General features: G+C 41.4%; 1 protein-coding gene across 1 annotated transcript in view; it reads right to left on the reverse strand.

Annotated features, from left to right (window-relative positions):
- Positions 1–491: 491 nt before the first annotated feature.
- The window catches only part of LOC148368742 (adenylate cyclase type 6-like), an 89,941-nt gene continuing 74,245 nt past the window's right edge, over positions 492–16,187 (reverse strand). The window contains exons 19-24 of the mRNA XM_088330774.1: positions 16,137–16,166; positions 15,931–16,063; positions 11,556–11,819; positions 7,287–7,491; positions 7,087–7,211; positions 492–2,741 (exon numbers count right to left, since the gene is read on the reverse strand). Of these exons, the coding sequence (XP_088186900.1) occupies positions 2,613–2,741; positions 7,087–7,211; positions 7,287–7,491; positions 11,556–11,819; positions 15,931–16,063; positions 16,137–16,166 (886 nt within the window). The 3' untranslated portion in view covers positions 492–2,612. The remainder of the gene's footprint in view (positions 2,742–7,086; positions 7,212–7,286; positions 7,492–11,555; positions 11,820–15,930; positions 16,064–16,136; positions 16,167–16,187) is intronic.

The raw sequence follows: 16,187 nt of genomic DNA on the forward strand, positions 1-16,187 counted from the left end.
CCCTACTTACAACCATTCGACTTACGCAAATTGGTACATACAAGCATTTTTTTTCGGAATGTCAAAAAATATCCAGACATTGCTGTAAGTTAGATTTTGTATGGTGTGGATGTTTTTCAGAGTAGAGGACAGTACTGTAGTGCTTCTTTCTGCCGCTACCGGCGTCTGGTGGCCCAGAGAAGAAATCCGGCTTCTACTTCCTGGTTCGTGTGTAAACATAACAACATGTACTTTATCGCTAGCGCGCTAAAAACATTGAGATTTTTATTATATCTTGTGAATCCATTCAATATGGTTGGTGTAAAGTGTAACGAAGAGGCGAGTTGTTTGTTTTGAAACAAAAGTGGAATAGATAGATAGATAGATAGATAGATAGATAGATACTTTATTCATCCCCGAAGGGAAATTCACTTTTCCAGCAGCATCCCTAAGCTGAGAACAATCGAAAATAACTGAGAACAATCGAAAAATAACACGGGAGCTGCAAGCTTGATGCGGTTGAGAAAATGGTTGGATCTCTTTTTTTTCGCCTAACTCTTCCAAAAGTAAGTTAAACTTTATTTATCTTTATAGTCAAGTCAAGTCATGTTTATTTGTATAGCCCTCAATCACAAGGATTCTCAAAGGCCTTCACAGACCATAGAATAGTACTATGCTTTATCATTCAGCCTGATTTGTAACGTTAGAGAGCTTATTATTTTATTAAATGTTTATTTTTTAGTACAAAACAATACAGATTACTTATAAAAGCCTTCAACATACTCATATAAACCTTAAACATACAAAATATAGCACTGAAGCAGCTTACGAACGATCGTAATTAGGGCAGCGTCTGTATACTAAAACCATGTGGGTTACTAAACTTAAAAAAAAAACATTAATTTTAAAAACGAAAAATATTGAAAAATAAACAACTTCTCTCTATGCTTCATCACTCTACCTCTCTCTCTTAAAGTGCCGCGCTAGATTCTTAAAAACGTTCTGCTGCTGTGGTTTATGGCCCAATTTATAAGTCATCAAAATGACGTACGGCCTTAAAACGTTCCTGTCAAATGAAAAATTCAGTTATGGAAAATTGTCAGTTATCGTGAGCTCTGCAGAGACAGAAATATTAAAGATTAAACTGTTTGTACAGTCTTGCTTAGATTTTGCAACAAAAGACAGGCTTTAGTTATTACTATAAATCAACTCTTTTCCTCCCGAGTCCTCACAAAAACAATATGAAATTTCGGGTTTGCTTTGGGCTCGGTCCTTCTAATCATTTTAATTGGGGGTCAGGACGGGTCTGGATTTTAGTAAAGGTCGGTCGGGCTGGATTTTCTTTAGGCCCAATCTTACCTCTGAGCCAGTGGTAATACTGCCACCTAGTGTCGCCAATGAACACCGGTGAGCTTTAATTTTACCAAGAAAAATGCTGGTCTTTGATCCTTTTGCACTGTTATGCAAGCATCATGACAAACATAGTCATCCATCGTCGTCCTTGTCATAACAACAATAAGAATATACAAAAGATGGATACAGAAGTGTTACAAACGCAAAAACAAATGAAAAAAAAAGAATTGAAGTTACCACAATAAGACATGCTTCAAAGCGGTTATGTTTGGCAAAAGCGCAGTTTTGCTGTCGGATTAAAAACCTTACAGTGAAAAAAGTCGTGCCCCCTCCAGGAATACAAAGCACAGTATTTAGTCACACAAAATCAACTTCGTCTCCCCGATTTTCATCTGCACCCAAAACAAACTGTCGAGGCTTAAACCGGCAGGGCAGCATTGGCGACCATTGTGTTGTGAAAGCTACCGGTGCTCCTCAAAGAGCATAAATGAAAATATAGATTTCAAATACAGCCATCTTCAAAACATCCGTGGTTGTCTTTCGTCATCAAAAGGTCGTCGTTTCAAAGTTAACGCGCCGCGCTGCCAGAATGACAGACAAAAATAAATACTTTGTGTCTTTTTTTTCTCTTACATGATCTTTGAAAACAAAGAAGCAGTAGACTGAAGGTTGTGTGGCTTTTTGCCACAATATAACACATGACATGTCCTGCCTTGCTTTTAGGAAATACTATACTCTTTGGTCAATATAGTCCTCCGTGTCTTATCCGTGTATGAATTCACAAATATGCATTTACATACACACTTATTATCGTGTAGTAAACTGGATATTTGTGCACGCTCTTTATGTATGAAGTTTCTCATAAAGGACTTTTTGCACAATACATTTGAAGTGAAAATAAATAGTGTTTAATTCGATTCCTAGTACCTCTTCTGAATTCATGTAAAAGCAAAACGAAGAAGTAAAGAAAAGTAGCCTTATGTACAGCGTTAAATAGTCTTTTGACACAGGCTAAAAGGCGTTTGTTTGAGAAACAGACTTTGCATCTTCCAAGAAGCCCGACAGAGGTAAGAAAAACCTTTCAGTTAGTTGTCGATGGCCGTCGGTCCGGGACGTTTTCTCTCCTGCGCTCAAAGTCCAAAACACGAAAGCCCCCCCCCCATCCTTGCTCGGGATTCAAGTAATGGCGTTTGGAGTCACCTTCCCTATTTGCTCACCCTGCGAGTCCTCGCTCGGTGGTGCTGTGTCCCTGCAGGAGCCGCTTCCTGTGGCCGCAAGCGCTAACTGTTGGGTGGGCCCTCGTTGAGGAAGTAGGTTGTCATTTCCCCTTTCCCTTTGACCTTGACCACGCCACGGCACTCCAGCACGTAGCCTTTGCTTACCAGGACCTGGTGGAGGTCAGTTGTTACCTGAGGAGCCCCAAAAATGAAGCAGAAGTAAATCATGCTGAAATATGAATAAAAGATATATAAGAATAGATCATGGCTTCAGGTGAGCATACAGTGGAACCTCGATTATCGAACGCCTCTCAGTTCGAACAAATCAGAGTCCGACCAAAGATTTTGAGAAATTCTTGCTTCGCTGTTCGGTCAAAAAATCGGAGTTCGAACGCCGGTAATGCGTGAGTGCGTACGCTAGGGTGCGATGCTGAGCGGCGTACGGGTGTAGATCGCTCTTTTCGTGACCAACTGTTATCGCGTGCGAACGTGCTTCGTTTTGCTTTCGCTTTTAATATAGGTGTACTAAGTGTTTTAGCCCCTAATTATGCCTCCGAAGAAAGTCAGTGCAAGCAGCAAAGTTGCTACAGGTGAAAAAAGAAAAGTAGTGCGTACAACTATTGCATTTAAGAAAGAAATAATAGCACCACCGTCCATCTGCGCCTTCTGCTGACCACCACAATGGTAAGAAATCCTATTCATTTCTTTATCCTTTTATTTTAATTTTTACACATTCATGTTAGCGTAATCTTTCGTACGGAGGATTACGATAACGCGAACGTATGATTAGCCTGGGTTAGCTTTGAGTTTACGTTAAACATTCAGTAAACATTCAGGGTGTTGGAACAGAGCCCAACATTCAGGGTGTTGGAACGGAGCCCCCTTTCCAATGAACCGCTCACCACTTGTTGTGGAGACCCGGGTGCTAAATGACTTGTAAACGACCTGATTTTTTTATTTTTACACGTTCATGTTAGCGTAATCTTTTGTACGGAAGATTACGATAACGCGAACGTACGATTAGCCTGGGTTAGCTTTAAGTTTACGTTAAACATTCAAGGTAAACATTCAGGGTGTTGGAACGGATTAAAACAATTTACATTATTTTTAATGGGAAAAATGATTTCGGTGATCGAACAAATCGTTTTTCGAACAGGGTTCTGGAACTAAGAACCGAGGTTCTACTGTATTAGGGGGCAGGATCAGATTATGCACTGGTCACATGTGCGGTTTTTATAAAAACGGTTTTTTTCTTTACTTCATGACTGTAAATTTTCACAGATACTCTTTTGTAGATATATATTTTTGATGTATTTCATTTAAATTCCTCATTGCTTTGTGGATCAGTCGATCGTTTCTGATGTGTGGGGTCAGACTTGTCATGATTACTTATTAATGGTTACCTGATTGGTTCCCCCTCCTATTTATGCTCAGTGCTCTCACTCGCCCTTTGTCAGCCCGTCGGCGAACCTCTGCTTTTGCAAGGCAAGCACTTTTGACTCTGACTCACGTCCGTCCCGTGTTTTCATCCGTATGACACTCGTCTGTTCCTGATTCCCAGTTTATCTCCGGCTATGACCCATTTTTGACCAACGATCACGTTCTGATCTGCCGTCCCGGCTAACGAGAAATTTTTGACCACCGACCACGCTCTGATCCCCCGCTATCGACACGTTTTTCCCGTTTCACCACGCTACGATCTCCCGCTCCGGGAGATCCACTTCCGCATTCCGATCCCGTGAGCGTCTTGCTTCCTTCATCCAGCGAGCACTGGATCGCTGGCGATTGTTTTTCCTCAATATCTCAATAAACTTGTGAGTAAATGTTACGCATCTGGGTCCTCTTTCTGTTCTGGTCCTGACAAGACTCGCGGTGTTTTCAGTTTTACTCTGTTTTGGATACGAGTAGAGCTCGGATGCTCGACTCAGCATTTTTATCAAAGAGGAACTAAGCTACTGTTAAATTATTTACCACACACACAACAATATTTTGCTTTTCATTCACCCCCTCTTCTGGTAATTGGTTTTTCACTTCATTGTTTCTTTAAAAGTAGGTGCACCGTTTGAGGTGCCCTTATAAAAGTTGTGTTAACAATGTGTTAACAATGCCCAACTGAGTCCAAAGAGCCCTTTTGCTTTATTTTCAACTGTGCCTATTTGCGAATAGCTTTCTATTAGTAAATCTGTTGAGGGTGGAACACATTAGGTAGGAGGAACGAGGAATGCGGGGGACTGCTGGTGCCATGCTTGTCCCCATTTTTCTTTTTTGTTTCTACTTGTTAGTGTGGCATGAAAATGGTGCAAGTAAGAGATGCCTTCAGTCCAAAACCCAACCCAAACCGCAAGAAAGGTGAACAAAGAATTTCACATACTTGCATGTGCATCATGACTGAACTGAATAAGGCTGCAATGATGACACAAGCCAGGAGATGGCAGAAGTGAGTAAAAAGTGCCAAATTCCTTTTAAAGTATTTTTGAATTTTAAATATTTCCTCACGCGTGGGGGAGGTCCCTGCTTTTGTAGCGAGTAGTTTGCTGGCTGATAGGAGCAGAAAAATGTTTGAAACTCTTTGCTGGCTGTCTGTAGCAATCCCTATCAGTGGCTGAATTTCCCTTTCTTCCCATTGCTCTCATGATTAGTTTTTATTGATTGCACCTATTTCCGAGTAGAAGACAGTGCTGTAGTGCTTCTTTCCGCCGCTACCGGCGTATGGCGCAGTGAGAGCTCACCCAGCATCCACCCGGAAGCAATGTTCCCTCTAATTTTCCACGGGTCTGAGCGTTCACACAAAGTCGGTGAGCAACGCTTGAAACAACAGTGAGCAACCATAATCCTACGTTTGGCAAGAAAATTAATGATCAAACATGTCCAAAACTTGACATCAAGTTACATTTTTCTGAGTTTCCGGCAATGCTAAATTATTTTTCTCTTTTGAATAAATTGACTCATGTACTATTGCAAAGGGCAGCACGGCGGCGCAGTGGTTAGCGCATGTGCGGCACAGTTCATGTCATGGGAACCTCCTGCGTGGGTTCAAATCCAGCTCCAGACTTCCTGTGCGGAGTTTGTATGTTCTCCTCCCACATTCCAAAAACATGCAATTCAGGTGAATTGGCCGGTCCAAATTGTCCCTGGGTGTGAATGGGCGAATGAGTTGTCTGTCCCTGTGTGCCCTGCGATTGGCTGGCAACCAGTTCAAGGTGTCCCCTGCCCACTGCCCGATGATTGCTGGGATGGGCTCCAGCACCCCCGCGACCCTACTGAGGATAAGCGGTGCAGCTAATGAGATAATGACGATTGCAAAGGTTGTACGGCCTACAAACGTCGTTTGTTCTTACAATTCTTTCACAAGATATCCATTTCTTTTTATTTCCTGATATATTTTGTCGCATAATATTAACATTTTTGGGGGCTTATTTAGTCGGTTGTAAGATACAGAACTGTACTTACTCAGAGTTTTTAGTGGAAGTACAATGTTGGCAACAAAATTCACTCGAGATAATTGGAAATTATTTGAATGCAACACAAACTTTTTCTTCTTTTTCCGTGTTTTTTTTTTAAATTACTTCAAAAAAAAATCTCATTGTGTTTGTTTTTACCGAGCTGTTACTTTTTTCTTTTGATTCTCTATTTACTCTTTTCCCTACATTTCTTTCTTTTCTTTTTTTCTCAGCTTTTCACTACTTTTTCATTTTTGTATTTTTTTCTTTTTTGTTCTATTCCCCCCTTCTTTTATGTCATTTTGTGCATAGTTTTACATATTTTTTGGTCATGTTGGGATCAAAGAAGCAAAAACAACCCCAAGAGCCGTTTAGGACCCGAAAGAGCCGGTTCCTTTTAGTGAGCCGAGCTGAAAAAGCCGGTTCTCGACCAACTCTACTAACTTTACTCAACTTCGTTCTACTCTGACTCGACTTCAAAATACCGCATTTAGGACACAACGTCAGGGGAACCCTTGTATTTTTACCTTCATGCACTGTAACTTTGACTTAAGTCGCTTCTTAATTAGTAATTTTGAGCCCTCATTTTTGTGCGCTGGCTCGATTTTCTTGTGCGTCGAGAATGTGCGAGCAGTGCGCAATTGCGCACACGCGCAGCTTAGAGGGAACACTGCCCGGAAGTAAAAAAATCCGCTTCCTCTTTCTAGTTTGTATGTAAACATACAATGCTACGTCAAAAAGTGTTCTAATAGCTTTCTTTGGTCCTTGAATACAATTATTCTCCTGAGAAAATCCTGTTGAACAAAACTATAAAAACTGACAGACATCTTATTCTTTTTTGTAGCAACAATTCTCAAATCTTTACAAAAAAGGACCCTTGACTGGTTATGAGCCAATCACAGGGTACATGTGCGACCCATTCTCAAGGTTTCTTCATTTTTCTCATGCTGAGGTTTGTCAGGGGATGGCATAATGCTAGTCTGTGCAGCCCTCAGAGACTTTTCATGATTAAGGGCTAAACAAATAAATTTGACTTGACTTCACCACATAAATAAGTATCAATCAACGTGAATGAAATAAAGATTCAGATGACCCACCTGTATGCAGTCTGGTACACCTGTGCTGTCCATTCGACTAGCCACATTGACCGTGTTTCCCCAAATATCATATTGGGGCTTTCGAGCACCGATCACGCCTGCTACCACCGGTCCAATATTCAAACCTAAGTATCGAATGAAGGGGAAAAAAATTAGCTGCTCTGCTATTGTTAAGAAACAATAAGTTTTGTTGTTCTTACCTATCTTCATCTGGAAGTTGTTAAAGGAATGCTCATTGATGTATTTCATTTGCTCCCTCAGTCTCATGGCGTAATCAGCCAGTGCAGTAATGTGGGTTCGGCCCTCCTTGTCATAAGTGGAGTCATTGAGTCCGGAGGCAGCCATGTAGGTAGAGCCGATGGTCTTGATCTTCTCTAGCTGTCTGTATTTCTCCTCACTGATAATCTGTGAATAAAGGGAACACAAAATCAGTTTGCTGTGCTACCGGATCTCGGAGTAAACTCAAATACAGTCATACCTCTATACAGACGCTCCCCTACTTACGACCATTTGAGTTACGGGAGACACGAACATTGTCGAAAAATATCCGGACATTGCTGTAAGTTATATTTTGTGCACCTTTTTCCAAGTAGTGTCATGATTACTGATGTGATTCACCTGTCAATCCCCTGTTGTCAGTCCGTCTGGGAACCTCGGTGTATACGAGGAAAGCCTTTTTCTACCCTGACTCCCACCTGTCCCGTTTTTGCTCCTGTCTGTCTCCGGCTACGACGTGTTTTGATCCTGACCACGTCTGCTCTCACGTTCTGGCTTACGACTCGTTTCCGACCCCGACCACACTTTGCTCTCCCAGTCCCAGCTACCGACCAGTTTTTCCGTCCCTGACACCGCCATCGCTCGCTACGGAAGATCCACTTCCATGTTCGGATCACAGAACGAATCCGAGAGCGACTTGCCTCCCGCTTCCAGCGAACACTGGATCGTGGGCGCAGCGTCACGCAATTGGGTCCTGTTTTCGTTCTGGTCCTGACAAGTAGAGGACATTACTGTAGTGCTTCTTTCCGCCGCTACCGGCAAGTGGTGCTGTGAGAGCCCACCCGGTATCCACCCCGAAGAAGAAATCCGGCTTCCTCTTCCTAGTTCGTGTGTAAACATACGACTGTATACTGTATATCCAGCGCGCTAAGAACTTTGACATTTTATCACTTAATAACTCGTGCATCCATTCAATATGGTTGGTGTAAAGTGTAACGTAGAGGTGCACCGTTTCTTTTGAGATGAAAGTGGAATAAGAACGCTTGATGCGGTTGAGAAAATATTCGGATCGCTTTTTTTCGGCCACTTTCTACCACAAAGGAGGAAGGCGCGTAACTCTTGAAGCTCATTTTCCAAAAGTAAGTTTAACTTAATTTTATCTTTATAGAGCATATTATTTCATTAAATGTTCATTTTTTTAGTACAAAACAATACCGGTTACTTATACAAGCCTTAAACATACTTATATAAACCTTAAACAGTCATTCCTTACAAAATATAGCACTGAAGCAATTTACGAACAAAGTCAACTTAAGAACGATCGTCCGGAATATATCTCGTTCGTAAGTAGGGCAGCGTCTGTGTACGAGCACCTCTAGATGCAAGCACTTTGATATACGAACGTTTTTAGAACTAAAATCTTGTTCGACATGCGAGTGAAAATCCAAGCTACCGCTCACCACTCGAGACTGCTCCCCACCAGCATAAGGTCCTCCCAGTTAGCCCATTCACTTCCCGCTATCAGTTATATCAAGCAACAAGTTTGTTTCCATTGTACTGTATCTCCTTTTTGGGGCTTTTTTTCATGACCTTAACCATGAATTCCGGAAAAGAAAATGGTAAGGTGTTTTCCGAGAAAAAAAAGAGTACGTCAATTGTAACAAATCAGGAAATAATAGACGCACAGTAGTGTTCGTGTGAGTGACCTAAATAAGCAGGGTAACCTGTCAACATCTACTTTTTGCACGCTTAGAAAACCGACCAAGGGGTAACTGTTCTTTCAAAATTGCGTACAATTATTCCTGACAAGAGAGGAAGACTTTTGTTAATGTAGATACACGACAAGGACCTAGCGGGAGATTACGTCACATAAAGCATAAGTGGCTGTCTGTTTGGACCTACAACTAGAGGCAGGTACAACCGAAATGGATTTCAAACCCAGCCAAGGCTGGTTTGAGAAATTTAAGAAGAAGAGTGGCATACAGGGGTGGCCAACCCGGCCCTCGAGAGCCGCATGTCCTGCATGTGTTTGGAGTCTCTGCTCCAATGCAGGTGATACCACTCACCTGGATCATTATCAAGCTGACCTGGTTGGCCACCCCTGGTTTTGGATGGGGGAGCAGCGAGTGAAGATTACAAAGGTGCGGATGAGTTTACGCAGCACTTCGCTTCAATAAAATGCAATAAGAAAAGTAAAAACGGTATGCCGTAAAAAAATGTTGTGTGTACGTTCATTTAGAGTTCCAGTAACTTTAATCTTTATGACCGTATTTTCCGCAATATTAGGCGCACCTAAAAGCCTTTGATAGCTGACCAGGCCTTGTAATACAGTGCGCCTTATGGATCAATATTGAGTCGCAATAGGTCTCGCAACTATGGTAAGCATCCGCCGACTCGATCTTTAAAATGTTCAGTGCATGCTGGGATACATTGGGATTTTTTTTCCGGCACTAATGCGTGTTTTGAATGTAAACATTTTACACGGTTGGACTCACGACACTCACGGATGTAAGGAGACAGGTTGCGTATGATCATCAAATTGTGAGCTACCCCAGGTTTTTAATTTTTGGGTATCCTGTTTCAGACTGATGGTGCTGATTCTGTGGTGAATATATTTTTAAATGGTCAGGACATATCTCAGGAGTTTAAGCTTTCCAATGATATGTGCCATGATGTATTTCAGTGACTGGTAACATCTTACAGACACCGTGTTTGAGACATCTATTTGAACCACAACGGTTAAATAAAGTTTGACTGACCTATCCGACCGTTCCTATTGTAGCGCCTTATAGTACGGTGCGCCTTATGTATGGAAAATATATAACAATAAAAATTGTCATTATTACCCGATTACATTTTTTTTAAACAAAGATTTACCGCACTCCAAACTTTCGTCAGCTCTCTAGGGTTCACGTGGATGCTTTTGGGAGGCTTTTTGCGGGTGCGCCTTATAATCCAGGGCGCATTATAGTGCAGAAAATACGGGATATACATTAAGTGCTTACGTATCATCAGCAGTCTCTCTTGCTGCGTCATTGTGCCCGTACCACACTTACACCTCCGTTACTGTCAGGACCAGAACTGAAACAGGACCCACTTGCGTGACGTTTACCACAAGTTTTATTGAAAGAGAGCAGCGCGGGACGCAAATCGCTCTCGTACTCGGATTGTGATCCGAACACGGAAGTGGATCTTCCGTAGTGAGCGATGGCGGTGTCAGGGGCGGAAAACTGGTCGGTAGACATGGTTGGGGTCGGAAACGAGTCGTAAGCCAGAACGGGAGAGTAGACGTAGTCGGGAACAAAAAGGGGTCGTAAGCCGGGACAGGAGAGCAGGGATCAAAACGGCTTGTAGCCGGAGACAAACAGGAGCATAAACGGGACAGTCGTCATGGTCGAAAAAGGCTTGCCTTATATACACGGAGATTCACAGACGGACTGACAACAGGGGATTGACAGGACTGGGTTCAAATACAGACTGGGAGCCAATCAGAACCCGTGGCAGTTGGTGCCAAATGAGCGGGCACAGCTGAGTCACATCAGTAATCATGACAGTTTCATCGGCTGTAGTTAATGCATTTTATTTCGCTGATATCATCTTATTAATCTTATTACTTTAATGTGTTTTCAGTGATCAGGAAAATGTGATTTATAGCTCTCTAGGGTTAACATGGATGCTTTTGGGAGGCTCAGGAACTGTCATGATCCGGAACTGGATCGGTACCCTTTTATTTTACGGAAAATGGGGACGTTAGGCAGCAGTCTGGCGTGGAATGATAGGAAGCCAGAGGCCGACGAGATCTATACCAATCGCCCGAGCAGATATCGGACAGATTGGGTTGATACTGGACAGGACGGGACAGACCGGATTGAAATTAAAGAGGACCAACTAGACGGGAACGAAACAAGAAACCGATATTAAACAGGACAAAATAAAGGGGAACAACACCGGAACGGAAATACCAACAGGGAACAGGACCGAGACAAAATCACATCTTACGGGGCAGAGGGTCGTTGACAGACTGACTAAAGGTGAGTGTGAGCACTGAGCTTAAATAGAAGGAAAGCCCATCCGTCAACGAGCCGCAGCTGGCGCCACACAGGTCGGGGCCAATTGGGCGCCCTGGCAACCATGAGAGGAACTGATTATTTGATTTTTAATCATCTCATATGGTAAAAATTTGCTCATCAATCTATTTGAGATACAAATTAGGCTCGTATTTAGAGGGACCAATGTATTGCAGATTCCTGCACCTCGTCAAAGTCGGCAATGATCTCGTTGAGAAGACGCAGACACTCCACTCCTTCGTTGTTGGCCTCCAGTTCAACGTAGAACTCGGAAAAATTGCTTATGGAGGCAAACATGACCGCCACGCACTCGCAGGACTGGTAGTAGAGCTCGTCATTACGCCGCTCGCGTGCCAAGAAGTGAGCGGCCACATCTTTCGGCAGAATATTGTGCAGGAGGCGACGATTATAGGCTTGGAGTTCCTCCATCTCCTCCTTTTCTTCAGTGGCCTGAAAATTGAAGTCCTATCATTACTAACATTCAATTTTCATATTTGCGTTTGGAACGTTTCACAATTTTTTCTTTCACAATCTACACAAGTCGACTGGAGACTCAATGGGAATGCATTTGAGACACAGACTGGTGACATTCTTAAATGTGTACCGTAAATTCCGGGCTATAGAGCGCACCTGATTATAAGCCGCACCCACCACATTTTAAGAGGAAAACCGATTTTGTGCTTACACAAGCCGCACCTGTATATAAGCCGCATGCGCCCGCATTAAAAAATGTAACACAAACACAAAATTAACCCAAACCCAACTTTAAGTCCCGCGATTGAAACTGAATGACCTTCATTAAAGCACACAGTCCGAAATTCAGAGTCGGCAAAATGAACGGAAAATGATACCGGTACTTAAGGTTTGATGCAGACCTACATATACATATTAAATAAAAACGAATTCAAGGTACGAACAACCATAACAGGGAACTCGGAGCCCTTCACAGTGTGAGTCGGGAGGAGTAGTTTCCCAGTTGAATTTAATTGTTTTGATTGTCATTGATGACAATATAGTGCACATTGTTACCTCCAAAAAGCAAAACTATTGCTGTGAAAGGCTCAACATAAGAACCCAGTGTTCTCGTTTGCCTGCGTCCCTGCGTCCTAGACGCATCATTTTTGCTCGGGACGCATCGTCTCAAATCAATGTGCGTCCCCGGGATGCAACTTTTTTGACACAAAATTGTCATTATTACCCGATCACTTTTTTTTAACAAAGATTTACCGCACTCCAAACTTTTCGTCAGGCAGATCCGGCAGATGTTGTTTTGGTCTCGCGGTTCGAGTTTTCGTCAGCACGCCGATCTCGAGTTGTGTAGTGAAAAGTCCGTCTATTTTTAGAGAGAACTCATTAAAAAGAGCCGGCTCTCAAACGGCTCACTTGCTTTGATGCATTATGTTACGAATTATGATGTTGTATAAAGAAGTTAAGAAAAAAAGGAAGTATAAAATGAGAAAATGAAAAAAAGACAGGTTTGTGGTTATCCCTTTAATCGGTATATTACCGACAATAATTTGATGCAGAAAATGAGTTAATAATTTGATGATTAAAACTGAATGAATGTATAGATTTTTATTATATATTTGTCGCCGATTTTACAATTTCAACCTCGATAACACAAAATTTTGAGGACCCATAGATCTCTGTTGGGACCCATAGATTTTTGAGTATGCGAGTCCCCGGGACCCATCACTTTTCAGAGGTAAAATGAACACTGAGAATAAGAATAATAAGTAATAATAATAAGTTTCCGTAATTTGTATTCTTCCTTGTGCTTTGTATCACTAGTTTTTGGTTGCACTACACAATACAGCGACATCAAGTGGTCAAATATGAAACAATGTTGCTTTAAAAACATATGGTTGCTGCCATTTCAAAAATACATACCTCTATTTTCTTTATTTCGCTTTTTGGTGGGGTCAATTTTGCACCTTTTTTATTGTAAACAATAAAAAACTTTTTTTAAATTATTAAAAAAATGGAGATATGTATGATGCTGGTGTATAGCACAAAACATGCTTTATTTTGCGTTCTGTCTGTTGTTCTGTGATTCTACGTATTTATATATCTTTGACTGTTGCTGTTGAATGTTGCTAATAGTTGAATTAATTTGTCTTAATTGTTGTTGATGTCTATGTACTATGTACTATTATTTTTTGACACTCCAAGATAAACATGTAATAAAGACAAGTTATTTCAAGTACCAAGAAGAAATCCGCAGGTTCGAGGGCGTTCTCCATTTGTGGTATGTTCTGCTATCTAAGATTCGATCCGGAGTCTCAGTCTAAGTGTTTAAATATATACTTGGCGCAGTGAGAGCTCACCCAGCATCCACCCGGAAGCAATGTTCCCTGTAATTTTCCTTACGGGTCTGAGCGTTCACACAAAGTCGGTGAGCAGCGCTTGAAACAACAGTGAGCAACCATAATCCCAAGTGTGGCAAGATAATTCATTATCAAACATGTCCAAAACTTGACATCAAGTTACATTTTGCTGAGTTTCCGGCAATGCAAAATTATTTTTCTCTTTTGAATGAATTGACAAATGTACTATTGCAAAGGTTGTACGGCCTACAAACGTCGTTTGTTCTTACAACTCTTTCACAAGATATCCATTTCTTTTTATTTCCTGATATATTTTGTCACATAATATTAACATTTTTGGGGCTTATTTAGTCGGTTGTAAGATACAGAACTGTACTTAATCATATTTTTTTGTGGAAGTAAAATGTTGGCAACAAGAATCACTTGATATAATTGGAAATTATTTGAATGCAACACAAACCTTTTCTTCTTTTTTCCGTGTTTTTTTTCCCTACTTTTTTTTAATTCCTTTAAAAAAAAGTCTCATTGTGTTTATTTTTTCCGAGCTGTTACTTTTTTCTTTTTGTTCTCTATTTACTTTTTCCCTACATTTCTTTCTTTTCTTTTTTTCTAAATTTGTCCTTCTTTTTTCTCTTCCTTTTGTTTCTTTTTTTCTCAGCTTTTCACTACTTTTTCATTTTGGTATTTTTTTCTTTTTTGTTCCTTAAAGTCATTTTGTGCATAATTTTACATAATATTTGGTCATGTTGGGATTAAAGAAGCAAAAACAACCCGAAGAGCCGTTTAAGACCCGAAAGAAGCCGGTTCCACAACAAACTCTACTAACTTTACTCAACTTCGTTCTCCTTCGACTCGACTTCAAAATACCGCATTTAGGACACAACGTCAGGGGAACCCGTGTATTTTTACCTTCATGCACTGAAACTTTGACTTAAGTCGCTTCTTAAGTAGTAATTTTGAGCCCTCATTTTTGTGCGCTGGCTAGATTTTCTTGTGCGCTGAGAATGTGCGAGCAGTGCGCAATTGCTATGTTGTAGTTTAAGGGTCTCCACAAGGGTGCCCCTAAAGACAGCTGAGGTGACTGCGGACCTGTTCAGAAAATAGCTCAGCAGTGCTGCGTCCTTGTAATTTTCTCGTAAATTGATTTTTTGGTGGTTGACTAAGTATATTTAACCCTACTCCCATGTTGCTCAGTGCATGCATTCTGAGCTATCGCACCAGCACTTGGACCTGGCTAATGCCATGTTTTACAACAGGGGTCGGAAACCTATGTCTCGTGAGCCATATATGGCTCTTTTTATGAGTACATTTGGCTAGGAGATAAAAAATGAAATTGTGCAATTTCTAAATATGATGCTCCATGTGGTGCTAATTAGCACACATGCAAAGCCAATTAAATGTTAGTGCAACTAAGGTTCGGTCAAGTATATAAAGGACACAATTTTACCTACAGTCTACAGTCAAGGTGTCACACCAACGGGGTCATTGTGGCTGTAAATCGCTAAATAATCTTTTGTATGGAAGCTCATGAAACAATCTATGTGCATTGTTGAGACACTTTATGATGAAAAGCCACAGATCACGCTTTAACCAGAAAAAACGTTTGACCAATTAGCTCCAGCAATGAACGGAGTACAATTTGATTGGGTGAGCGTTGGGAATGGGCGGAGTAATAGAATTCTTCCTTTCTCAGCACTGAAGATAGATACGTTGGTATCATTGTTTGCAGTATTTTGTGACATTTTTACAAAAGAACTTTGCTAACACCTTGTTTTGAAACCATTATTAAGGACAAAATGACTCTTAAGTAACTGCAGGAGGGAGACCAATTTAGTGCAGTATATTTATATTGCTATGTGACAGAGGCTGTGGCATAATTATTATTTCACAGATTTTATCAATTCGTCTGACTTGACACACTAAAATAATCAGGTTTGAGCGTGCATGCTGCAGGACACGCTAGTGCGCTCATCAAGGTGTGTGCTTGGCAGCATTGTCGGACATTGCTTAGTTAGCCAAAATCATCACCCATCCTTCCTCCTCCCGAGTCCTAACAATTAAAATGTGAAAATATGGGTTTTCTTTGGGCTTGGTCCCTTAAATCAAGTTAACTGGTCGGGCTTGGGATGGTTCAGGCTTTTAGACTGCGGGTCGGGTCGGGCTGAATTTTTTAGGACCGATCTTATTTCTAGGCTATACAAATAAACATGACTTTTTCCAGCACACAGTAATACCTGCAATTTCCACAGGAAGTCAAGGCGTGCTGTCGATTCGACCTGTTGAGCATGAAGGTACAACGCCAGCACGAAGACGGTGAGGATGACGGGCGTCATCACCCTCAGGGACACTTTGGTCACAACAAATGGGCTGCAAACAGGTAGCCATGTTACAAGGAAGCATGTTACACTCATCATGAAAAAGCGGATTTGCTGTATCTCACCACTGGTTTGTAGTTTCATTGAAACTCGACCTAATTTAAGAAGAAGAAAAA

This window comes from Urocampus carinirostris, chromosome 3 (assembly GCF_059441175.1).
Source record: "Urocampus carinirostris isolate Australia breed hairy pipefish chromosome 3, RoL_Ucar_1.0, whole genome shotgun sequence".
NCBI classification, from domain to species: domain Eukaryota; kingdom Metazoa; phylum Chordata; class Actinopteri; order Syngnathiformes; family Syngnathidae; genus Urocampus; species Urocampus carinirostris.